General features: G+C 52.4%; 2 protein-coding genes and 2 long non-coding RNA genes across 13 annotated transcripts in view; 2 read left to right on the top strand and 2 right to left on the bottom strand.

Annotated features, from left to right (window-relative positions):
• The window catches only part of SCUBE3 (signal peptide, CUB domain and EGF like domain containing 3), a 30,456-nt gene extending 25,305 nt beyond the window's left edge, over positions 1 to 5,151 (bottom strand). For 2 of the 3 annotated variants that reach the window (XM_032133407.1, XM_032133406.1), the window contains exon 1: positions 4,711 to 5,151. In XM_032133407.1, coding sequence (XP_031989298.1) covers positions 4,711 to 4,795 — 85 coding nt within the window. In that variant the 5' untranslated portion in view covers positions 4,796 to 5,151. Of the gene's footprint in view, positions 1 to 4,098; positions 4,210 to 4,710 lie in introns of those variants that run through there. The other variant, XM_032133408.1, reaches the window with a different exon arrangement.
• A 115-nt stretch (positions 5,152 to 5,266) lies between these two features.
• Positions 5,267 to 7,963, top strand: LOC116455487. Its single transcript, XR_004244399.1, has 2 exons — positions 5,267 to 5,424; positions 5,828 to 7,963. It is a non-coding gene; the product is annotated as an uncharacterized LOC116455487 (long non-coding RNA).
• Positions 7,964 to 16,096: 8,133 nt separating this feature from the next.
• Positions 16,097 to 19,977, top strand: LOC116455233. Its single transcript, XR_004244350.1, has 2 exons — positions 16,097 to 16,627; positions 18,560 to 19,977. It is a non-coding gene; the product is annotated as an uncharacterized LOC116455233 (long non-coding RNA).
• Positions 19,795 to 25,084, bottom strand: part of ANKS1A (ankyrin repeat and sterile alpha motif domain containing 1A) — a 78,515-nt gene continuing 73,225 nt past the window's right edge. For 6 of the 8 annotated variants that reach the window (XM_032132802.1, XM_032132806.1, XM_032132799.1 and 3 more), the window contains one exon: positions 19,795 to 24,710. In XM_032132802.1, coding sequence (XP_031988693.1) covers positions 24,591 to 24,710 — 120 coding nt within the window. In that variant the 3' untranslated portion in view covers positions 19,795 to 24,590. The remainder of the gene's footprint in view (positions 24,711 to 25,084) is intronic. The other 2 variants (XM_032132801.1, XM_032132800.1) reach the window with 2 other exon arrangements.

The following is a 25,084-nucleotide window of genomic DNA, read 5'->3' on the forward strand; positions in this document are numbered from 1 at the left end:
TAAATCTGAGGAGGGGGGTGAGACAGGGCAGCAAAAACTGGCCTGAAAAAACCCTAAACAAACAAACCCACCATCCTTTTTCCCCTCTCCTGCAAGCGCTTCAGCTTTTTCTACAAATTAATTTTATTCTTTGTTTTTATATAGGCATATATATTAACAGCCTGTCTGTATGGGGATGTGTGTGTAGCTGTTGGCAGACATGAGGAGTTTCCACTCGGCCTTAATGCCAAATTAAAGCTTTATAACTTCAGTAGCTCCTTTTACCAGGGTATTAATAACCACCTCAGACACTGTGGTGCAGTTTATTAATCATTTGTTCGTCCAGGGAGCTCACAAGGGTGACTCGTGCTGTGCCACAGCAGGATGGGCTCAGGGCATGGCCACAGGCAGCGGCAGCCCCCTGGGAGGGGATATGGGCCAGGAGAGGGGAGGAGTATGCTCTGCAGGGCAGCCTTCTGTAAATTGGCTAAAGAAGTGTCATCTGAACTCAGAGATCCCGACTCAGGTGCTGGGTGATGTCTTGCTGCCAGGATGGGGGTGCCAGGGGTCCCTGGGCAGGTACCTGTGCTCAGGATGGCTCAGAGGGGATGTCTGCATCTCCCCACGCAATGGAGACCCCTGAACCAGCCCAGTGCCCACACAGCCACCCAGCTTTCCCAAAAGCAGGTGGGACGCAGGAGATGCAGCCCCAGCGCTTGGCCCTGTGGAATGATGGAGCACGGAAGGACGAGGAACCACAAGTCACAGCGAGGAACTGGGGCCATTCCCAGCCTGGTGACCCTACTGTCCAGTGCCCAGACCCTGCTTTATACCCTTCACCATGGGTTTGGCTTCCCCAAAGCTGTCAAAGACCCAGAAAAGGGCTTTTTTATCCCCTTCGCTGATGCTTCCCACTCCCATGAGGGCAGAGCCAGGTTGAGCTGTCCATCCTCTGCAGTCCAGGTCATCCTGATGGATCCCAGTTCCACCACCATTCCCTGGGTAGGAAATGGTCCCTCCACTTCCATCCCACCTCCTTGTGCCAACCCTGGTCACTTCAACCCAATTCCATCACCACTTCCCCACAGAGGGTTTGATGCTCCACACCAGCAGCGTGTTCATCTCCCCAGGGAATTGTCGTTGCTGTTGTTGTTCCTTTGGCTTATCGGACTGACCCAGCCTTGCCTTAAAAAATGTGTTTGTTTGTTTTTTGCTCCGGGAGCAACAATCTCAAGATCTCCAGCGGGGACACAGCCTCTCCAAAACACAGCCGGGCATCCTCCAGGGCTGCCAGACAGAGCAAACTTAATTTGCCATCCCAGACTTCTCCTAAAGCCTCTCAGGGGACTTAGAATTTTGAAAGTGAAGGTTAAGGACAATCACGCATACTTTTTTTCTAAATGGATTGCTCTGGTGTGGCTGTCTGCAAAGGAAAAAAATCTATATAAAAATAAAAGAAAAGAACCCCCAATTCCTGAGCAGTTTGGAGAGAGCAACACATCAGCACTGGAAGACTCAAGGTGTCTGAATATCTATACTCCAGTTGGCAGTTACAAAAAAACTCTTCTTCCCTCCTTCCTACCCACCCCCTCCCCTTTTTTAATCTCGGTACAGGCACGTTAGACGCCCTCAGTCAAAGATCTCCTTTGAACTGTGTATGTGAAATGTTTACAGTTTTACATTTCATATTTCAGCGGGGTGGAGGGGACAGGCACAACAGTCGCACACTGTGAATGCCGGAGAGGTAGGAAGGCAGAGGCCAAGGGGGAGGAGGTTTGGCGGCAATGGGAGGGGAATCAAACAGCATCTCCACGCTGCAATTGGAAAATTTTAGACTCCTTAAAAAAATACAGAAAAGTAATCCCAGGCAGCATAGGCTCTGCAGGTGCATCCCACCGCACCAGCCCCTCACGTGGGACAGTGGCTCTGGCCCCGGGCAGCCACACAGCACCAGCCACAAGGGCTGGTGCCAACCATGGATGACCATCGAGTGCCCAGTGGGCTGGGCTGGGGCTCTGATCCCACCCAGGACCCTGAATGGGGGCTGTGGGAATGCCAAGGGCTACGAACTGGAGTGCTGGGGTCTCCCAGGGAGATGCTGCATCTCCCTCCCAGACCCATTCCACGGCAACATCTGAGAGGATGTGCAATTAGTTGCAAGGAAAAGGGCAAATCCTGGGATGTGTTCCCAGTGATGAGGGTGCTTCCAGGGGGCTGGCACTGCCCGAGGATGGTGCAGAGCTGCCAGTCCCTGGGCTCTGTCCTCCCAACATACAGAGAGGGACTGATGCTGGCAGACAGCAGGTAAGGGCACTGCTCCACTGAGAGAAGGAGCTCAGGACAAACTCTTCTGCCTGGAAGACTGTGAGATGGACCGATGGACAAGAAGCTGGGACTGGGATGACATTATCTATCCAAAACCCAGAGGAGTGGTGGGCACAGCAGTGTTTGGGCAGCTTGGCCTGGGGACCGCAGGGAGAGAGTCCATCCCAGCTGTGGATGCGTGTCAGGAGCCTCCCTAGGGGTTATTTAGATTTATATTGTCAGTTCTCCTCTTGAAAGCTTGCCTAGCCCTAAGCTGACTCCACAGGCAGCCAGGTCCACTGGCAGACACCCTCCAGGCCCAGCAGCCGGCTCTCTAAATCCTTCCTTCCCCACAGACTAAACTTTCTGGGGTAATTCAGTGCAAGAAATGAGCCAGCAAGCCCGACCCACAACACGACATTATCCCAGCAAGACAAGACCATTCGATGGGAGAGGAGCCTTTCCCAGCCCGTGACAGTCACCTGGCAAGGGTGGCTGTCCCTCAAAAGGGCAAAGGTTTCAGGCTGATGTGTGCCACATCCTTGGGGTGTCACCCGGCACACACACCTGATACTTTCGAGAAATATCCTTCTAACACGTCCCAGACACACAGAGAAGGTTCAAGGAGCTCGGTGACAGTCAGAAAACCAGGAGACAGCGGGTTCTGAGGAAAGGCACACGTTGTACCTGCCATCAGTGATGCCCAAATGATGCCTGTGAGTTTGGCCTCATCCAAAAAGGACCAGCACCGGGCCCACCCCTGCCCAGAGTCCTTGCAGCCCCACAGGCACCAACCTTTGCCCCTCCCCAGCCCACAGAACCCCTCGACTGCAGCCTCAGGGATCAATTCCCCAGCGCAGCCCCCCTGGCTGGCGAGCAGCCGGACAGCCGGAAGGAGCCAGCGCTGTCCCAGGCGCACGGCGGGCTATGAACCCCGGCGCAGGATTGAGCTCACCTCTCTCCACCCCCACTCCACCCCTCTTCTTCCCTGAAGGGATCTGTCAAGTCTCTGCACGATGGAATTTCACTTTGCTATTTTAATGCGATTCTGGCTCAGGCTTAAATGGAACTGGAAACCAAAAAGCCTTAATAAATAAATATTATGATAAGAAATGAAAGCAATGCATACACTCAAGATAATTTGAGGGGGGATAAAAACCTAAGCATTCCTTTCTGTGCCTAAATCATAAAGCTTTACGTGAAGCTGGACGCCTTCTCACCAAACCTTTGCCCTGAAAAATCTCTCCTGCTTGCCCAGGCTGCCCTCCGGAGAAGTCGCCTATTGTTTTAGAAACACTTTGAGCCAGATAAGACAATAGCCTTGAAATTCCTTCTAACTTTGTCGGTGACAGGGCTCGGGCGACCATGCGCGTGGCTGGAATCCGCCTACAAGAGATCTTTCATTATATCCTGCGCTCCGAGATTTCATTCACACGCTATTTAATCTCACCGTACGCACAAACACGCAGCTGCCACAACAGCCCAGCCAGAGCCGGGCTGGGGAAACCTTACATGCTATGGAAAGAAAAAGAGAAAACCCGACAGATTGTCCAGATAGTGGTGAATTAAGGAGAAAACCCCCTTTGAGACAGCCAACGGGATCATGTATAGGGCTGTGTGTGCTCGTGTGGGCGCGCGCACTCCCGCGCGCGTGGATAGAAAAAATCTGAGCTAAATATAGAGGTGCTATAGAAAAGCGAAGGTATAGATAGACCATACATAAAGCTCCGTGTGTACGTCTGGGAAGGGGAGGCTCTGGCTCAACACGGGAGTTATGGAACAGAAAAGCCCGAAGTTGATAAGGATGGGACATACCTCTCTTTCCAAGAGATTGGGAAAGGGCTCCCTTAATTTTCAGGCTTAGCTGTGCTCAGCTACCCGAAGTTTTCTGCTGCCCACACCCCTGCAGCCAACATCTGAGATTCCCCCGTGCCGATGTGAAGTCCCCGAGCATAGATGCAGCCTCCCGGCGTTATCAACGCCCGCTCCGCCATCCCTGCCCTCCAACCCAGCCCGGAGCAGCCTCCTCGCCCACACTGCTGCCGTGGTAGCCCCATCTCACAGACACAAAACCAGCAGAGCCCTCCAAGCCCCTCCAAACAGCCACATTTTGCCTGTGATGGATGCAGACTTGTTTGCCCACTCTAATTTTCTGCCCCTGCACCCCCTGCCTTGAGATAAAGATTCAAAACAAAAAAACCTGAAGTCTAAGAAACGCAACTCATTAAAGAGTTTACAAACCCAACCCCAGTCCAAGGCAGTAGGCGAGAATATCTGCAAGCGACATTTAAAATCCCCTCCACTGTTTGTTGTTACTGCTGCTGCCTTCTCCAGCCTGCACTTAAACCCCAGCTCTAACGAGGAGATCCGGCTGCCCAATCCACACATCAAACAGCAAACCTTCGAGCAGGGAAGATTTTCTCTTACCTTGACTGGCTTTATTTGCCAGCGTGTTTCCAGAGTGGAGGAGAAAGAAAAGGATGGAAAATCCAGCAATCTGCAAAGCTCCCATTGCAATCCCAGTCTGCAGGGAGGAGCGGGGGCAAGAAGGGGGATTTCTAGTGCTTTAAAGGAAACAAGGGGCTGAGCATGCGAAGGAAAATCAAGGGGAGGAAGGGGCTCTCTCCTTGCCGTGTGTGAGACAGAGGGAGGGAAGGGAACTGAACTGATGGAAAAAGCTGCTCTGGGTTCAGTTTGGGGCTCTTGGTGCTGCTGAAGAGGAGAGAGCGAGGGAGGGAGACCCAGGGCAGTTGGAGGAAAGTGGACTCTATCGCCCTCTCTCTGGCGGCTGCTCTGATCCCTTCTCCTCCTTTTTTTTTCCCTTAAATAATCCCAGCCAATTCCAGTTTTGCAAGAGCAGCAGCAGCAGGAGCAGGAGCAGCAGTGCTGGAGGGGGGAAGCAGGCGCCTTGCCCTGGTGCTGGGGACCTGGGAAAGGGGAGTGGAAAGGAGAGCCCCATCCAAGCAACGCCCTTTTTCTCTCTCCCAGCCTTTCTTTCTTTCTTTCTATTTGGCTTTGGTTACTCCTTCACGGCTCCCCCCCTCGCACCCCCAAGGCTGGGCTTTGCCTGCAGGAATTTACAGTCTGCGCTGAAGGAGAAGGGCCAGTAGCCATGGAGACTGCTTCCCTGGGAGCAGGGAGGTCAGGCGGAGACCATGGGCGATCAATGCATCAATGCAAAGCCCCCCGCAACCCCCAGACCCACCCCGCACCTCGCAGCCCCTCGGCCAGCCGAGGGCTTGGGGTGGTGGCAAGGGGAGGGGGGCCAGGGGGAGGCGTATGGCATGGGAAAAGGCAAGGGGTGGGAAAGAAAAGGAGAAGGAAAAAAAAAATATGTATCATTAAAAAACCCGAGAGTTTGCAGATGGCACGACCTGGCTGGGCTTGGTGGCTGTAGGAGCATCTCGGGGTGCTGGGCAGGGGGAAACAGGGCCAGAGAGCAGCTCTGCTGGCTGCTCTGAGAGGTGGGAGGACTGGAAATAAGGGTGGGGGGGAAAGAAAAAGCCCTTTCTGAAATATACTGGGGTTTTTTGTTTGCTTGCAGGACCTTCTCACAGCCCAGCCCCCTGCAGCTGGGGGCACCCCAGGGAGGCAGGGGGACCCCTGCCCTACCCCGTGACTGTCCTTGTGCTGGGAGCTGCTGGCACCATCTCTCTTCCGGGGTGTTCCCGCTCCCTGAGCCAGGAGAGGCATCACCAGCCAGGAAACTGCAGCAGGAGGTAAGGCTGGGATCCAGGAGCGGGATCGGGAAGAAGGTGTGCAGTGATTCACCTGTCCAGGTACACGGGGTCCGACAGCCCCAGTGGTCATCCTGCCCATGGGCTCCCTCCCAGGCCACTGTGCTGCCCCTACACCCTCCCAAACCCCCTTTAGTCCTAATAACCCCTAAAGATACGACAAAGGGGGCTGGAGGCAGTGGGAAATGTCCAGCTAAGCCAAGGCACCCACGGTGGAGAGGAGGGACCACAGCTGGACAGGAGGACGCTGAGGAGTCCCTGGGTCTTTCCCTACAAAAACACCCCCTCCCTGGGCTGCCCTCATGGGACAGGGACCTTCCCTTTGGGAGGGGGTTTGCAGGAGCACACCAGTAACTCAAACCCATCCCTGGCACAGCCAGGCTCCATGGCAGCTGGTAAGGGGCAAAGGTGCGAGATGATTCTTAAAGCTGTAAAAAAATGTTGTACATAAAAATAGGAATGTGGAGGTGTTGTCCTTAGGATGTGCTCGGAGAGGACCCACCAGTGGGAATGTGCTATCCCACTGCTCACTGCCGCTGGAAGAAGCCGGCTCCAGTCTGTGCCAGCAGCTCCTGGGTACAAAAGCTCCTTTCCTGAGGTGTCGAGCAGGACGGGGCTCTGGTCATTGCAGCCCACATCGTGATCTGAAGACATCACCAGTGGGGTGCCACCACCCTCCTGTGAGTATCAGATCAGCAGCTGTGGCACTGCTTTTCTTCCTGGGCTGGGATTTGCTGCAGAAACACAAGTCACTTATGGCAGAGACGCATAAGAGCAGAGTCAAAATGGAAACTCTGCTCTGGATGACGTTGGCGGATCTCTGTGCCCAGCTGCTGCACCTCGCACCCCATCCTGTGATCCTTTATCATCATAACCAGAGGAAAACTAAACAATCCTCCTTTTTTCCCCCCTCTAACCTATCTTCTAAATCTGGAGACCGATCTCACGGCACGAGGGACAAGACCTTCAGCAATGTTGATTTATAACTGAGCTTCTAAATTGCAGGTTTACGCATTAGTATAAACACCCATAAACCAGCCTTAAATACACAGGACCGTGTGTAATTAAAACGCCAAAACACCGAGCAGCCACGTGACAGCACGGGGGAATGAACAAACTCCTCACTCGTGCCCAGACCGCCTCAGCAGGGACAGGTCTCTGGCCAAGTGCTCCCAGTTAAACCAGCGCCTTGCACCGCTGGGGCTGGGTCTTGCCTTTGAAGGCATCGCTCACACCGCAGGAGCCAAGGGGCTGACCCCCATGTCTCAGCCCTCCAACGGGGTTGCAAAGTACCACAGCAAAGCAGTGGGGTTGCAGTGAACTGCTGATGTCCAGGAATTCCCAAAAAAGCGATATAATCTTGTTTTCTTCCCAAAGGATGCTGCCTGGTTGGGCGGTCGAAGGGGCAGTGGAGGTGCCAGGGCTGTGCATGCCATGGTGCCCCTCCAAGCACAGGGCTGTCTCCCAAGGGGAAAGTCGGGCAGATGGGGATTCCCAACATCACACAGGGAGTCTGGAGGGAGTGCCATGAGTCACACTGAAATCACCTGCAGGGCAGCCTGAGCTTTGGCCCAGTGGTTCCTCACCAGCTCCTGTTGCTGCCGCGTAGGGCTGGCATGGATCCGCACCCGGGAGCTGTCTCCAAAACTCTTCACAGGCATTGGGACAACCCTGCCAGCCCGAGCCTTGTGTGTGTGTGTGTGGCAGGGAAGGAGGTGGCAGGATTCTCCTCCCTGCTGCCTCCACTCCCCGTTGTGCACTTCTGGGCAAAATCCATTTGCTTTGGCTTCATGTAGGGCCAGAAGATTCGGCCCATTGTGCTGTGGCGCTGAAGAGCCGGCGAGGAATTGTCAGCCATGCTGAAACGGTTACATGGGGAGTCATGAAAATTTACTGCACCATGCTCCGGTCCCTCGCCAAGAAATAAAAGCAAAAGATCACAACAGGCATTTTTTTAATTTGAAGCAAAATTAAAAAAAGAACGGATCCGCACTCAGAAAACAACAACCACATCCACAGATCAAAGCAGCTGTTCTCCTCTCATTCGGGGTTTTAAGAGGTTTCTGCAGCTACAGAGATGTTTACACAGGGAGAGAGATACATACATTGTGCTGTCTTGATGCTGCCTCTCCCCCCTTCATCTGGCAAAACATTCCCTGGGAGGCGATATGAGGTCATTCCTAGCCCCTGCCTTGTTTTCCTCAAGCTGCAAGGCTTCGGGGCAAGAGGCAATTCAGTTCCCATTAGCACACACACATTTGCACTTGGAACCCTCCCATGTACATTTTGCCTGGGGGGTGCTCTCGATGGACTGGGAACCAACCCTTGCCAGCTTGTTCCCAGAGGGAATTCCAGCAGCCGGAGCTGCCGTGAGGGCCAGCGGCTTTGGCAAAGCCCCTGGGAAGGGACATGGAGCCGGGAGGTGGGCTGGCATCTTCTGCAGACCAGCATCTTCTACAGACCAGCCGTAATGTTTCTGTGGCTTCCACCACTTTTACGACGAGAGGGGCTGAACGGCTCTGGGGAGCACTAATGGGCTGTAAAAGGCTTTTTCCCCTCTGCCTCCTTGGCTCCAGCCCAATTCCGAGCGGCAGTGAGCCCCACTCCGGTGCTTGCGCAGGGACGGAGGCCGTGGGAACGCGCCAGGGCAGGCTCTGCCTTCACCTCTTGGCATCAGCACCTTGGTCCTGCTGCTCCGTGGGCAGCACCCGCTTTGGCAAACAGATGGATTCTGGCCGTGAGCCAGGCTGCACTGTCTGTGCAAACGATAAAACCCTCCGAGATGATTCTCCCCATCTCTAGCAGGGATTTAATGCCATGTGCTAGGAAGGAGCTGCTTCGGCTGTGTGTGCTTGCATGATGCTGAGCCAAAAGCTGTTTCTGAGGCTGCACAAGAAGCTGCCGAGAAGCAGAAGTCCCCGAGGCCCTTAGGGCTTGCAGAAGCAGTTATTGAATCAGGCAGGGATACTGCAGGCAGAAGAGTGAACCAGGAGATTTCCCTTTCCCTCCAGTCCACGAGAACAAGAGGGTAAATGCTGCCAGTCCAGAGCAGGACCCCCATCTTTGCTGGACCCAGCAGCTGGGGGATGGATGCTGGTGCTGCATCCAGACCCTGAACACTGGAAGGTGCTGGCTCAAGAAAACAGCAGCCCAGACATTTCAATGCCCCAGCGAGGGCTGTGGTCTACAACTTGGAACAGAATAGACTATTTTTAAAAACCGAGAGGAAAACACAGTATTCCCAGTAACACGCCAACAGTCCAGGCTCACGCAGCTCAGCCGGTCCCCAGCACTCGTCCCTCATTTCCCCAGCCTACAGTTTGATCCAGATGCCTCCAAGGTGGGTAAAAAAGCACCAGGTCCCACTAAATGACTGCCTGGCACCCTGTGACACCTTTTTTCCAGTGTCATGGAGCTTCCCAAAATGCTGCCTGCGAAAGCCCTTGTTTGTAATTCCCAGTTTGCAGCAGGAGAAGGTGACACACGCTGAGGTGTAGTGACTTACCCCAGCGTCACCAGGAAGGTCGATGGCAACGCCAGGAATAGCCCCATTCCCAGTTAACCACTAACCACACTTATCCCAGAATAAGGGTCCCTTTTTCCAGCTGAATTTATAACAGCTTTCCAAGTGACATAAGGTCTTACAGAAATAGGCAGGCTTTTATTCCAGAATAATTACTGGGAGATCGGACTGGAGCGTGTATAATTACACTGGTGTCGCCGCTGCTGGTGAGTCGGACCCTGTGCCACTGGGAGACAGCTTTTATCTCACCCTACTTTTCCACGAGCACATGTACGTCAGCTGGGAGATCTTCAGGATGTGGGTGGAGAAGGAAGGGGCTTTGGGTAGAAAGGAAAGTGATGTATCACTCTCTACAGCTCTGTTAATCACATTTCCCATAGAAGATGGTAAAAGGTCTTCAGCTACTGAAGTCAAAAGGAGTCTTTTGGGGTGTGCTGGGTCACACCCCAGATGGACTCAGCAACACTGTGCATCTGCTTTGAGTCAGACACAGCTTTGGAGCAGGTGGGTTTTTTAAAATACATTTTATGTCCCACACTGGTAAAATCAAGCTCTGAGTCCAGGTCGAGGCCTGAAACACATTTCTGACAAAAGCTGTGGGAACACATCATAGCAAAACACCCTTTGAAAGTAACCTCATCATTTATCAGGTGTTGATGTGTTTGTGTGTTGGCAAGAATGGCGCCTACCAGGAACGGGGCTGTGGGGGGCTGTGGGGGGCTGCTCTGCTGCCCACAGCCGCGACAAGGCAGGGGTTAACTGTGACACCACGGGAACTCCAGGACCCAGACACATATGTTTAAAAGTAGCACTTCTCTCCTTAAAATAGTTTATGGATCTTACTCGGGGATAAATCCAACACCCTGGAGCAGAAGGAGACCTATTAATTCCTGAGTTTTTTCACGCTGTAGTAAAGCAGCGGTTTTATTTGCCCGCCTAGTGTAAGATGTCAGTCATTTTCCCACTTGCATTTCCATCTACAGTTTAACAAGGCAGCAGTTTATTTCCAGAAGCCCCGGCCAGACCCCAGCCAACTGCGTCAATATTTTGTTGCTTACACAAATGCCATCATTAGAGTCAATACTGTGTTCCGAGGGAGGCTTTTTCCCCTTTCTTTTTTCTTGGATGATGCATGTACAGCTCTGGAAATATGGGAGGGTAAAAGAAGCCTCTCCGAGCGTGTACCTTGGCACAGAGGTATGGGCACAGTGCTCAGGGCACTGACCTGACCAAAGGCATTTGCTAATTAATTCATTCTTCTTAAGACTTAACTGCCTCTTGCCTTCAGAAACCAAGGCAAAACCTGAGCCAAATCCAAAGCCTGTCAGAAAACACGGAGAGACCCTCATTGACTGCAGAACGCTCCAGAGGAGGGAGCTGGCTGGTGCCAGCCGTGGAGCCGACAGGGGCAGCCATCCAACTCAAACCGGCCGCTTTGCTCTCCCACACGGCTCCTCGGTGCCACTTTCGGGATAGAGGAGAGAGGCAGAGCTTGGCTGTGCCAGGGGCTCCCCACCCTCCTCAGCCTCCTGCTACAACACTGCTTTGGGGTGTCTTTCCTGTGCTGCAGCAGGTCACCATGGGCTGACCACGGCTGCTGGCTTGTTTGAGGGATGCTCCTCAGCCCACACTGTCTTGTTGCCTTTGGCATGCTCTCCCAAAACCCTCAGAGGTTTTCTGGTCCAGCATGAGCTCATCCCTCTGCCCCAGCCTCCCCGCACACGGCTCTTGAGAAATGGGGCTCTCAGGGCACCCCCAGCACCTTCCTGAATCCACACCCCACCCACACCCCTAGAAGCTGGGGGCTTTTAACACTACATGTAGCTAAAACATCTGATAAAATCCCAAGGGGAACAAGGAGAACCCAAAGAACAAGGGTCTGACAGCCCAACCAGCTGGGGAAGCCCTGCAGGATCTCCTTCCTAATCCAGCATCAGACCACTTTTGCATGAGAACAGAGCAGCCTTAGTGTGTCAACAAGCCCTAAACGCCCGAGGGCAGCTGGAAGTGAGATGACATTATTTTTTTTATTTAAAACGGACTTCTTAACCTACAGGAAAGTAAATGTTCTTCTAGGATGGCCAAGAAAACCACACTGGGATTTTCCAAATGGGCATGACTGACTGTTTATGAGCAGAGGCTTCCAAACGCAGGAATAAATGGCTTGCTCTCAGCAGGTTTTCCTTTCTATATTTACCCTCACCTGAAATGAACATTATTGCACACTGCAACACTTATTCCCTCTGATCAGGGCAGCGGGCGAAGAACTAACCAGCCGCAACACGTCAAATAAATTGTTAATCTGGTGTTTGCACGGGCAGGGGGAGGAGGGAGTCCCCTGGGTTTGGGGCAGGGCCCAGGTCCTGCTTACAGCTCCCATCCCAGCTCTGCAGGAATGCTTTGCTTGCCTGCTGCTGCTCCTGGCTGCTGAGAGCTGGAGCTGGGCCCTTCACGGAGCTGATCCATTGGTCCCTGAGAGGTCTCCAGCCCTGTAACACCCAAGCAATCCTGATCACGGGCAGCTGGTAGAAAGGGATGGCATGTCATGCAAAGACCTGCCCAATGCTGCAAGAGAAGACTTCTGAAGAGCAAGAAAGTGCACCCAGACTGCAGGTGAATGTTCAAGCACAAGATAATCTTCTCCAAAGCACTGGGCTTTGCCATCCATCTCCATGAGTCCCACGTTTCACACTGCGTGCTTCTCTGCCTGTTCTCAATGTGGGAAGTCCCTATGGATGCAAAGGGGTGGTGCCTCCCAGGGACAGGTCCCCTGGAGGCACAAACTGTCCTGCTGATGCACAGCTTAGCCATAAAAGACCCAGAAGTTTCCTTGATAAGGGGCTGGGGGCTGAGCCATTGTGAACCAAACCTCACCATGAGGCTGGTCACTCAGCTGTAAAATCTCTCCTAATCCCAGCCCTGGGGAAAGGAGAGAACAGGGAGATCACCTGCCTCTCCAGGATGTCGCCCACATCACATGGCTCCCTGGGTCATGCTCACACTCACCACCACCTTCAAATCTGGGCTTGACCTCCAATTTACCTTGCAGTTCACTAATTGTGCCATCCATTCTGGCATGCCAGCTGGAAAAGGGGTTCACATCGCCCCAGGAAGTACAGGGGGGATTAATCCTCTATGGTAGTGGGGGAAGTTGATCACTCATTAGTGTCTGCGGGTGCCAGGGACCCTTGGATGTGGGCAGCAGGGATGAAACAGCTTTGTTCTGCTCACAGGGCTTCCATGTACTCATGCCAGACAGGACCTGGTGCTTTTTTTTTTCCCAGCTCAGACTTTTCACTTTTGGAAAAGCCTGTCCTTGTCAGAATAGCTGAGCAAACCCTTCTCCAGCCAGCCATTCCAAGAGAATTTGTGTTAATCCAGATTAACGAACATAAAGCAATCTAGATAAACCGCATTAAGCCAAAAACACCTTTGAACTTTCTTTTTTTTTTTGGATCACAATCCCTCCCCGAGCGCTGTGTGTGGTTTGGGCCTCCCTGTACCTTCAGCTTCCCCAGAGCCGAGCTCTCCACCAAGCCACAATTAAGTCAAGTCAGCAAATACAAAGATTACCCAGAGCCAGCGGCACCAGCAGCAACCCAGTGCTTTGCACAGGGACCCCAAAACCAATTTTGGGTGTGGAGGAGTCCAGTGGGGTGAGATGGCACAAGAAGCATCTCCCCAGCTCCATGCACAACTCCCAGTCCCAATGCCTGGGCTGTGGCCAGGCTGCCCATGTGACCATGAACCAAACCCCTCCAAACCTCAGTTTACCCAGCACCAACCCATCCCCTAAACACACAGATGACGGATTGGTCTGGAACATCCTGAGACCAGGTGCTGTCCACAGGAGGCTGGACAGGACAGGGGGTGGTTTGCTCCAAGTGGCTGCTCCCTGCAGCTCGGACACGTCCACTGTGACTAAGGTAGCAACAGCCAGCTCATGCACATGGGATGTCTCATGGGAAAGGTCATGTACCACCTGAGGAGGAGGGGATTGACAGATACCATAGTTGCTGGTGAAGCATGTGCTGTGTTATGGGCACATACACACCTTGCATGCCCATGCCAGAGCTAGCACTGCAGCAGGCACTCGCTTCTCCAGAGGACTCCCAGCCAAAATCAGGGGCTACGGCAAACCCGATGCCAAGACATCCTCTCACCTGGACAAGGTGGAAAACACCCATTCACATGCCTGCTGGGACGCTGGGAGCTCCTCAGGATCCAGCTGTCTCTGCCCACGTATTTGCACCAGCATCCAGCACAGGAACAATCCAAAGCTTGTCTAGCGCCCAGGAGCTCCTGCAAAAATAGCTTTCCTGGCGGATTGGGCAGAGGAAAACTCCAGTCTTCCCCTGCTCTCCCCTCCACACCCTCCCAAAACACCTGCTAACACTTTCTGCCCTCCACCCCCATTGCCTTCCTCCTCTAAGGCCAACTTCCAACAGCCACAGATGTAGCTGCTACGCTCCAAATTCCCTCCTGTTTTGGAAGTGAGGGCTGTGGCACCACCACGGCTCTGCTTCTCCTGTTGGGACGGGGTTTGCTTTTTCACAGAGAGCTTTCTGCGGCTGTTCAGCATGGCAGCTCACAGCTCGGGGCACTGTGCCTCACTCCCAGGTGAGTTGGATCGGGATACACCAGGAAGTTTGCTTTCGCCTCCTCTGTCAGCGCGTGGGTGTGCAAACAGTGACCAGTTTCTCTGCTGGTTCGACTCTTTTAAATGGGGACTTTCATATTCATCAGGCTTGGAAAAACATTGCCAACTTTTAAACAAAAAATCCATTTCCCCTTCCATGGGGAAGGTATTTTTGTTTGCACTGGCAGGCTCTCCCCCTTGCCGTGCCCAGCACGGTCATGACAGTGGGGCTGCAAAAGCGTGGCCATTCTGCAGGTGAGGAAGGTCCAGCTATGGAGCTCTCTCTGCCCCTGCCAGGAAAATGGGAGCCTTCTTGGAAAGCTGAGCCCTCCACACCAGGCTGGGTTTAATTTCTTAGGGAACTTGCTTTAAGCAGGGCAGAGGAGACCTGCATGGGCTCTCCACAGCCCCTCATCGATGAGGCAGATTTGCAGCCCAAATGGTCCTTTTCCAATGTCATCACCAGGGTTACAAATTTCTGAGGTGATAAAAGGGCAAACTGGAAATCTCCCTATGGAGTTTGCTGCCTGACACTCCAAGCGCTCACCCCGAAAGACTCAAAATCCCAATTTCCTCTGTTGGGATTTCAGCTAGATGGCTTGGCTAAAATAAATGAGATTAATCTAATCAGAGAGATGGATGGAGGTCATTAAAACAGTAGATTAAAAGAACCCACCCTGCCCTATTACCAGTGCTCCTGAGGTCTTCTGCCTTTGTGGCAAGTTAAACCCACTCAGGAATTAGATTGCCTTGCAGAAATCTGCAGGAAATGCATTAAAAATACATTCTGCTATTACAATTCTTCATGTCACCAGTCACTAGGGAAAGGAAATTAATGCAGGGCAAATGCATATATATTTAAATACTTACAATTGCCTCCTCTGGGATCAGGATTTATAGGCTGGAAGCGATGGGCCCTGCTCTGAAACAGAGACAAGAGCAAACTGCAGTCCCCTCAGGAGCTGTGCTGTTCTATTCTCTATAAACGCTATTTCCCCATCTTCATCTTCCTCACACGAAGCTAAGGATCAGAAAAGGGCAGGAGCTGGGTCTGGCACTGCACAAAGCTGCGCAAGGAGCACTGAGGGAAATTCCCGGGCAGGATTTGGGCCAGATGGGTCTCATGATGAGCTTGACTGGTTTTGCTTCTCATGACCGGTTGCTTTCCCACTCACAAACCGTTCCCGTGGCTCTGAGCAGCCACCCCATCCCCTGCCCCTGCCCTGTGGCCCTGGGGGCTCCATAATCCCTCAGTGCCGCCGTGCCGGCCGGCAGTTGTCATGGATGCTGAGGAAATAAAGTAAGAAGGGGAAAAAATGCTGGGAGGGAGAAAAAAGGCAAATTGTTTATTGGCACACAAGAAGCTTCATCCCGGATTTCGTGGGTTTGCCCCTCGGAAGATTTAACCTCAATCCCAGTGAAGTGCAGGGGAGGTTCCAGCAGGTGACCGGAGTCAGGCCCTTCCTTCTGGGCCCGCCGGAAAGGAAAATGGACAAACCCAGAGGAATGAGGGAGAAGGAAGGATGCTGCGGCGGCTGCACGGCCAGCAGCGCTCCCTGCAGCTCCCCGACAGCTCCGGGACGCCGCTCCCCGCAGCCGGGCCCCGCGGCAGCTTTCCGGGATGGCAGGGCCGGGATGCGATGGCAGGGCCGGGATGGTCGGGATGCGATGGCAGGGCCAGCATGCGGTGGCAGACCCCGGACTGCCCCCGGACTGCCCCCGGACTGCCCCCGGACTGCCCCCGGGTCTCGGCGCCGCGGCCGCCCCGTCCCTCAGCGCGGCCCCGGGACCCGCCTCATACCGGAGCCGCCTCCCCCCTCCCTCTCCCCCTCCGCCTGTAATGGGAGCGCCCCGCCGCGCCGCCTCGGCACGGCGCCTGGCGCGGCCCATTCGCGGGGCAGGGGGGCCCCGCGGTTTCAGGGAGTCCCGGCCCGCCGGGCCCGAAGGCGGCTTTGGGGGTGGGCGCGGGACCCCCGGGGCGGGGGCAGCGTCCGGGGGCAGTGTCCGAGGGCAGCGTCCGGGGGCAGCGTCCGGGGGCAGCGTCCGGGGGCAGTGTCCGCTGTTAATTCGCTCCGGGCCCGGTGCTAATTCAATGAGGCGGCGGGGCCGCCCCTCGCGGCCGGCACTAGGGGTCAGCCCCGCGCCGGGGATCGCGGGGACGAGAGGGAGGCGGGTCCCCTCACACCCACGGATGGCGAGGTGATTTGTCTGTACACAAACCTGCGCGTTTTCACTCAAAAGCTGCTCAGTGCATGCTTTTAACCCCGTTTTTCTTTCGAGGCTGTGGTTCGTGTTCCTTCCTTTACTTTTATCCTGCTTTTCTGCACCAGTTCTCTCCTGGAACCAGCTATGGGTGGCCACTGGTGACATTACCACACTGGCCATTGTGCATGAAATTGTCCTCAGAGCGACTTCGGACTGCCAGGGGTCGGCTTCTCCCAACAGGTCTGCGTGCATATAAATATAAGTATAATTTATTTATTCAGGCTTGGCTTTTCTCTGTCCTGTAGCAAAAAATGTGTGAGAATGGGGGTGGAGGTGGTTTGGGTCTGACTGTAGAAGTAACAAGAAAATAAGATAGCTCCTGGAATAAGGAAAAAAAAGTTGGAGTTTTATTTATTCATTGCTCCATGATTTATTAAGATGTTCTTAAATCTGATGAGTGTCAGGTATGAGTCACTAATATGGAAAGATTTAGAGGCTCCAGCTGTGTAAGCTGTGATTGTGACACGAACAAAGCAGACTGCAGAGGAGCTCTCCTCTGAGGTGTTGGCATCTCAGCTGAAGAGCTGTTTAAGTGACTGACACTCACTGCAGAAACAAGCACTAGCTAGAAAAACATTCTGTTGCTCTTCATGAGGGTGTGGAGGATTTCTCTGAAAAGTGCTGTGCTCTTTTTACCCCTCAGCTGACAGGGTAAGTTCTGCATTTGATGAACTTTCTCAGCGTTCCAAAATGGCCCCACTTTACAGCATTTATTGCTGTGTAGAACTTTCAATTCACTGTCTCATCCCAAGGAGATTTTTGGGATTTTGGACTTGCTGAATGTCACCATCCAGAGCCTCTGCACTCACTTCAAGATCCGAGGGTCCAGTACAAACGGAAGAAATTCCAGGAGCTCTTGGATAAGCTGCCTAGCAAAATCAGGGAGAAAGGGAGAGAACTGCTACTTCTACAGGAGCTACTGAAGCACTAAATGCACCCTGGGTATTCCAAAACTGATGCTTTCATCACCTGTTCAGTAACAGATGAGAGAAATGCCTCTAAGAGCCAGAGGCCTCATGGATCCCTCCCTCAAGGCCTGTCACTGGCACACCTCACACAGTGAGCCTGAGCTCCTGGATGCAGAAAACAGAGCTGAGAGCCTTCCCAGGAGGAACTGGGAGTTCTCACAAGTTAGAAGAATTCTGAGATCCTGCGAGGAATGAGGGAATGCAGTTAGGAGGCCTATTTAAAAAGGAAAAGCTGCATTTGATGTAGACATCTTTTTTCCTAGCCTGCAGAGATTTCTCTACAGCTGCCTGTCTCCTTCCTCAGACTCCATTAAAGGTACTTCTTGGAGGCTGAAATCCTCTATCCAGTATAACATTCTGTGGATACCAGTCCCTGGAGTCTAACCCTGTGCTGGGACACGAGGGCTGTGTCAGTGTAAGCAGTTCTCTGCCGTTCCCTGCTGTCCCAGGCAATAGCACCATGCTGTTCCTCCCACACACATCCCCTCAGGCTGCAGTGCCCCAAACCTGCTTCTTGCAGGCTGAGCATGACCAGGCTGGTCCTGCAAACATCTTGTGTGTGACCCCACTGCAGGGAGCTTGGATCAGCCCAGAGAGGCTGAGCAGGAGCAGCAACAGCCCCTTGGCAGCAGCCCCCACCCTGCAGTCAGAGCAGCACAGCAGAGCCAAGACTCACCTCCTGTTAACCAAGGACCCACGGATCTGCTTTGCTGGGAGCCTGGGCAAAGGGAATTCCCTGAGGTGTGAGAAGGGCTCGAATACCTTCACAGCTTTTTCATAAAGACACCCAAACAAACAGCTGGCTCTGCACCTTCTGTAGAAGGATCTGGCCTGACTCTGTCCCATCCACACCACAGGTCACTGATGTGGCTTTCTCCTACGTGAAAGAAATTGGATGTTTGACAAAGGGAAAGCAAGGTGACTACACCTGATACTGGAGTGCTCTCAGGTGCCACACAGTGTCACCTGGGTTCCTGTGCTGGATGCTGGTTTATCTGCATCCATCCAGAGCGTTCCTGGTTCCTACAGCATCCTCCTGTAACAGGGCTGTCCCCAGTCTGCTCCTGGCTGCCTGAGGAATCTCACAGAACATTTCTGTTGATTGACCAATTATTTTTTGTTTTCATACTTTTCAACCCTACAGGGCAGTGGATTCATTCCATCCTCAGCCTTTTAATTTTTCTCGATGGACAACATGCTCAAAAAGATTTCCCAAAGGGCCTTGGTTGCATTCAGGAAGAGCTGCTGGAAGTTGGGTGCGGGTTTGGAAGCACGATTTACAACGGGCAAGAATTTGGGAATTCTCAGGAAGGTACCTCTCCCAGATGCAAGTTGGATTATTTCTGATCACATTCTCCATGTAACCAGGCAGGGGTGGAATTCATTCTCCTCCTGTTTCTCAGATCCTGCCTCAGCTTGTAAAAATCCATCTGACAACTCCACCGAGGGCAGCAGAAGGTGACCCTTGGCACATCAGGATCTGAATAAACCTCTCAACTAGAAAAAGCAGCAGCCTTTTTTCCTCAAAAAGCTGTCACTGTTCGGTGGGGAAGGCAAGGGGCTGTGGAGCTCATTGAACTGCAGAGCAGATCAGGCCTTTTTAACTCAAGGTGTTCATTCTACCCGGGGCCTGTAACCTCTGCTGAGGTGTCAGTCCCAGCCAGGGCTGTGGCTGTGAGGGATAAAACCTCATGGTGTTTCAAACCATGAAACCAGCTCAGTGTATTTCATGTCAGCCCGAAAACCCGACTTGCCTTGTTATTAGAAATGGAACATACGGTATAAATTTAGCAATCCCTGGTGTATTTAGCATTTCACATCAGTCAGATTTTACTTGACACGAAAATCTGAACTTTAACCTGTTATTTAAATGTCTGGATTTCTTGCTCTAATTTTACATACTGAAATGTCCTAGTTCCTGGCAAGCCCCTGGTCTTTGCTGGGTAAATGTTCTAAGCAGTGGCTGCCCAAATGGGTACTGGTGTCACAAGAACCACTCACTGCCGTGCTGCAAAAAGGGATTTCAGTGGTTATCCCCAGTACAAGACAGCCCCCAGGGACACAACCCTTGCAGATGTACAGTAGGGGGGGTAAAAATGAGCTTTTCCAACCCTCCATCACGTGTAGAATACACCCACAACGGCTGCAGACCCTTGTGCTGTCTTTAACAGAACATTTGGATGTGATTTTACGCATAAATTAGTCTCAAAATAATAATATTCAATATTTGGGTCATTATGACTGACTGCAGAAAGAGCAGCTTTAACCAAAGCTCCCAAACCCCCCAGACAGTGCCTGCACGATGAGAACTGCCCTGCTTTGGCACAGACCCCCAGGAGACTTGGGCACAACACTGAGGCCACACACAACAGCACACACGTGTGTCTAAGGTTGTTTATTAATTCGGTCTGTTCTAAGTTGTACAATTATGAAAACAACAAAACGACTGCTGGAAGCCCAGGAATATTTACAATCTCGCCTTGTTGTAGTGAGGTCAGTCTATGTTGTTGCACAGATTGGTTATGTTTGGTACCACAAGATGTTTAAAATTCAGACAAATTTGAACAGATTAACAATTGTATATACAGGAAATAAAAGGAAATTCAAGTATCAAAATACAGACAGATTAAATAACATTTGTATTACAAATCAGCCCCACTGCCATACATCACAATTAGCAAAAATGTCCACATTGCAAACTGAACTTGACTGTCTCTGCTCTGTCAGGGAATCCCAGGTTATTCTTCTGTGGGTAAGAAAAATGTCTGAGCTGGGTTGACTTAGCGAGAACAGCACAGGTACTTTTCTTTGGGGAAAGAAAAATTTAAGTAATACCAATGTGAGATCTAAAAGGGAGACCTTAGCAACATGACAGCGTTGTGAGCACTGTACCGGCTCCAAAACATGGATCTGAGCAGAACCGGGGAAATGCTGCTGCTGCTGCTGCTGCTGCAAACTTCTGAGGTGGGTGGAAGGAGCATTAAAGCATTGGCTCCACCTCAGCTGCACACAGAACGGGACGTGTTCAGGGCTTTTTGGCATCTGCTCTGTGTCTCAGCAGCCTCCTGAAGGTACAGACTTCACTACAGGTACAGCCTGGAAGGTGCCGCATCTTCTCCCTGGGAGGGGGGACAGGCGTGTACCCCAAAAAAGTTGCATAATTTCTTCTAAAAAGAACAATCCCAAAGCAAGTTTAAAGTCAGCTGAACAGCTAAGATTAGCGCTGTTTTTTTTCTTTGTAAACACAAAATAAAAAAAGGATAAAGCATCTTCAATTTGAAAAACAAAAATTCATCCCCTCCTATAAAAAGAAAGACAAAACTCGGCAACTCCGTTTGCCGGCCGTGAGTGAGGGCTCAGCCCACAAACCAAAGTCTGTGAAACACAATCTGTCTTTCAGAGAGGAACGAGGCCCGGGGCAGCCCCAACTCCTCCCGGGCAGGTAATACAGCAGATGCAGTTGGATGCAATGTCATGTTCAGCACCAGAAATTTGGGGCACTTTCCTCCAGATAGCACAAAACCCTGCAGGGAGGAAGAGCCCGAATACTGCGCCGTGGGTGGGTGAAGGTGGCCGGGAGCCAGCGACTGGCATGGCCCAGGTCAGTCTCCAGCACCGAGTCCCTTGAGAGACCCCACCACACTGAACTGCCAAAACAACTGCTCTGTCTGTGAGGTGAGAAAGGGAGTATCTGGCTAAAGAATGGATCACTAAAGACAACCACAGGTTTACACGTGGGGCTGGAACGGACCACCAGGGTCACTGAGCCCAGTGCCTGAAGATTGGAGTCTTCATCACCACATCACCTCCAAGCCAACCTCCGAAACAGCTCACGTTTCAGAAAGGAAAGGTGTCCCTCCTCCCAAGCAGAGGTTCAATTTGCAATCTCACCAAAGACTTGTTGCCAACACACCAAATATTTACACTTACACCAGTATGAATTGCAACATGTGCATAACAAGGAATGTTAGGTTTCCTAAATTCATCGACTTAACCCAAAATCTCCACTCCCCCTTCCCAATCCTTTACAGGTCTGTGCCCTTGGGATTATGGTTCACTTCCCTCCCAGCCTCACTGGTGAGAGAGACTAAAGGAAATCCTGACATACAGCAGCAACTGGAGTTAAACAGGAATTACTTGGGCACAGCGTTCCCGTGCGGCAGCAGGTCCCACAGCCCTGACAGGGCCTGACGAGATCATGACGGACACACTGCACTATATTTTGCATCTGAAGAATTCATATCACAACCATTTTAACATTCTCCCCAGAGGGGAACAGTCTGAAAACACGTCAGTCACAGCCCAAACCACTCTGAAACACTGTAATTCGGAATAAAAGCAAGCACACAGCACCTTTGAGGTGGTGTCTTTGGGGACACTGGGCTCGGACGGGGCCAAGCCACCCTCAGGCTGATGTGGTTTGTCCTTGGGGATGGACTGTTTCAGTGTAATGCCCAAAATTTAACTCCTTATTTGTTCATCTTCTGAAACTGTTGCACTAATTAAATAATGAGCTAGTATCAAAAAAGTGCTAAATCACAATTGAATATACTTAAAAAAACCCCAACCTTTCAGGGCATAACTGCATTTAAAAACAAGACAGGTGCACAGAGGCTGGAGAAGGGAGTTGTCCCCAGGAATTCAGTGCGGAAATGGGAAGAAACGGGGTCCTTGCCATAGAAATGTCAAGTATTGCAACACGACAGTTTGGGGGATAAGGAAGCTTTGTACCATTGGGGAAATTGGCCACAGCTGCTCTGGGGTGAAAGATCCTTTGCAGATTCTTCTCCTCCAGTTACTTCCATTTGCTACAAAAATGTGGAGTAGCTTGGAGAACAGGATGCAGACTTACCCCACCAGGTTCTCACACGGGAGGAAGGGATTTCCAGGAATTTGGCATTTTCTCCTGTTCACCCAGAGCTGAAGCAGAGTAAGTACCGTCAGAAATGCGCACACCACGCCCCTGCTAAGACTTTTGATCGTGCTCCTCGCCGGACTGCGGGATTCTCAGTAAATAAAAATTTCTTTTTTTTCCTCACCAAAAAGCTGCAGCGCTACATTGAAACCGTGAACCGGATTTGCTCTGTGTCACTTCGTTAAAAAAGAAACGGGTCGAAAGATGTTTGTCTCAAACTAGAAAAGGCGACATCGTTCTCGGCCTCCGAGTCTCGAGTTTTCCTTAGCTAGGAACGGAGAGAGCGGCTTTCCTGGGCGGAGGCTGGGTCCCTTTCCCCCTCTGCTCTGGGAGCCCTCACCGAGCAGCCACACACCCACTCCGAGGCAGCCACCCATGCCAGAAGGAGATGATCTTCACGTCAGGAGGCCACTGCGTCCCAGGTCTCTGTCCCGCTACTACATCCTGTGGTAGGAGACGGCTGCCCGGAGCTCAGCTTTGCAGAGGCAAACAGAAAGGAAGATAATGGAATGAATTTCCGAGTCATACAAAGACAGGTGCTGGGAAAGGTGAGGCGAACGGTCCGGAGATGGGACACAAAAGCCGTCAGGGCTACGGACACAGAGCGGCAGCGGCGCGGTTTGGGCAGGGCTGCCTGTGATCCCCGCTGGGTTTGGTCACCCTTAGAAAGGCACATGCTCTCGTGACCCGGATTTAGGGGGTGTGAAGGGACCTGCCCTTCCCAGCTGAGAGCAGGGGGAGGTGAAGAGCTCAGACCCTCTGCCACTGTGTGGATGTGTGGCAGCTGCGTGGTGAACACCTACATGTAGAAACTGCTGTGCCACCCATACCAGGGAGTGAGTTTCTCTTAGAGGGACACAGAAACCTTCAGGACACTCTTACAGCTTGGAAAGGTGCTGATGGAACCCAAACCCAACCTCCCGGAGCACCTCAGGCACAGCAATGTTCTGCTGTCCACAAGGCCTGGGCTGGCAGGGTGGCACTGCAGCCTCGAGGCAGTGCTGGCTCTGTGTCAGGGGGCTCTGTGGCATATGAAATGTATGTACTAGACTGAGCTTTCCTTTGTTTTTTTGCTTTAAGACAACTTTTTTACTTGTAGTCCTCTCACTGGGTTCTCACTAGCTGAGCCCTCAGTCTGAGGTCAGTTTGCCATTAAGTTGCAAATCACTTGGGAGATCAAACTCATTCCTGAGAAAGAGCTAAATAAGGACTTTGAATCATCAGATTTCACCGCAGGTGAGGGGAAATGGAAGCTCTGAGGCAGCAACTCCAAAGCCACAGCAAAACTCAGATAAGCTGCTGCTGGCCCTAACACCAGGGACAAATAACCCAGGGCTGCTCCCTGACCTCTCCCTGCTGATACTGCTTGTGGTGTCCAGCTGACACCTCCCCTCCCCAGCCCGGGGCTAACAACAACATGTGCATTTGGAAGCTAAACCACAGGCTGCCACGTGAGAACTACACCCAGCGCTCACGAGAAGTCTGGTGAGTGTAAACACAAGGACTATGAGGGGAAGAAAAACCTACAAGGGACTGAAATGCATGCAACCAACCCCCCCCCCCCTCCATCTCCGAGGGGACAGAGCTCACAGTGGGAACGATCACACCCAGCCCAAACCAACGCTCCCCCAACACCCAGAGCAGGTTCCGTGCCGGGCTTTGAGGAGAAGACTGCGGGCAAGGGTGGCCGTGAGGAAATGGAAGTGCCCGCGTGTTATTTGCAGAGAGCATCACAGTGGTTAGTGTCGGTTCGACTGGCAGGGAAGGAGAGGTGAGTTCACTGAACAGTACACAGCCGTGGCTCAGTCGGGAAGAGGAGGATCTAGGAGGAAGGAGTGTGTGCACCGCAGAGACAAGAGGTCTCCATCAGTCCAAGGACAAGGTGAGATAGAAAAAAAAAGGCCTAGGGAGTGTCACATTGCCCCAGGGATTCACAGTGCCAGAGCGAGGGGGGAAGACGTGAAAACGGTGGGCGGCTTTCCTGGATCCACATCTCCGACTGCCAGCCTGCCCTCTCTGCTCCTCCTGCCTCACGGGCAGCTACAGCGCATTACCCTTGTTTCCGAGTAAGGAGATTCACAGTGTTCAGCAGCGATCAGGTACAAAAGCCGTTTAAGTCTACAGTCTCCTAAGTGCTGCTGCCTTGGACGAGGTGCCTACGTGGGCTCAGGGCGAGCAGCTGGAGGAAGAGGGAGTTTAGAAGAGCAGACAGATCAGATCGCAAAGGCACGGTTAGACGGGGCGGACGCGGGTGTTTGCTTTAGAAGATAGTGGTCTCATACTTAGTGCTGAGGGTCCGCTTGGAGTCCTGCTTGGGGTCCACGACCCAGGAGACACTGGCATGAGACTGGGAGTCTTGGTCCACTTCAGGGGGATCCAGCTAGGAAATAAGGAGAGAAAGGGCATGTTAGGACACCTGTGCTTCTGGGACAGAACGAGTGGGGATTCAAAGCATGGAGCGCCTGCCTGCCTATCGCCCGTCCCAAAAATGTGCATGTGTGCAAGGAAGCAGCTCTTGCTGGGGAGGGCATTTGAGTCCTTCACAGCTAAAACATGTCTGGCCACGTCAGTCTCAACCCAGCACCCCAAGATGACTCCCTCCATTAGGCTGTGCATCCCTGTCACCATCAGCGACAGCTTTGCTCATCTCAAACAAGCATGAAAAACGGAGCGCTACAGAAACGGGACAGAGGGAGACAGCTCCTGGCAGGTGAGTTCCCACATGATTTACCCTCCTGACCAAGCACAGCTCTT

This window comes from Corvus moneduloides, chromosome 24, assembly GCF_009650955.1.
Source record: "Corvus moneduloides isolate bCorMon1 chromosome 24, bCorMon1.pri, whole genome shotgun sequence".
NCBI lineage: Eukaryota > Metazoa > Chordata > Aves > Passeriformes > Corvidae > Corvus > Corvus moneduloides.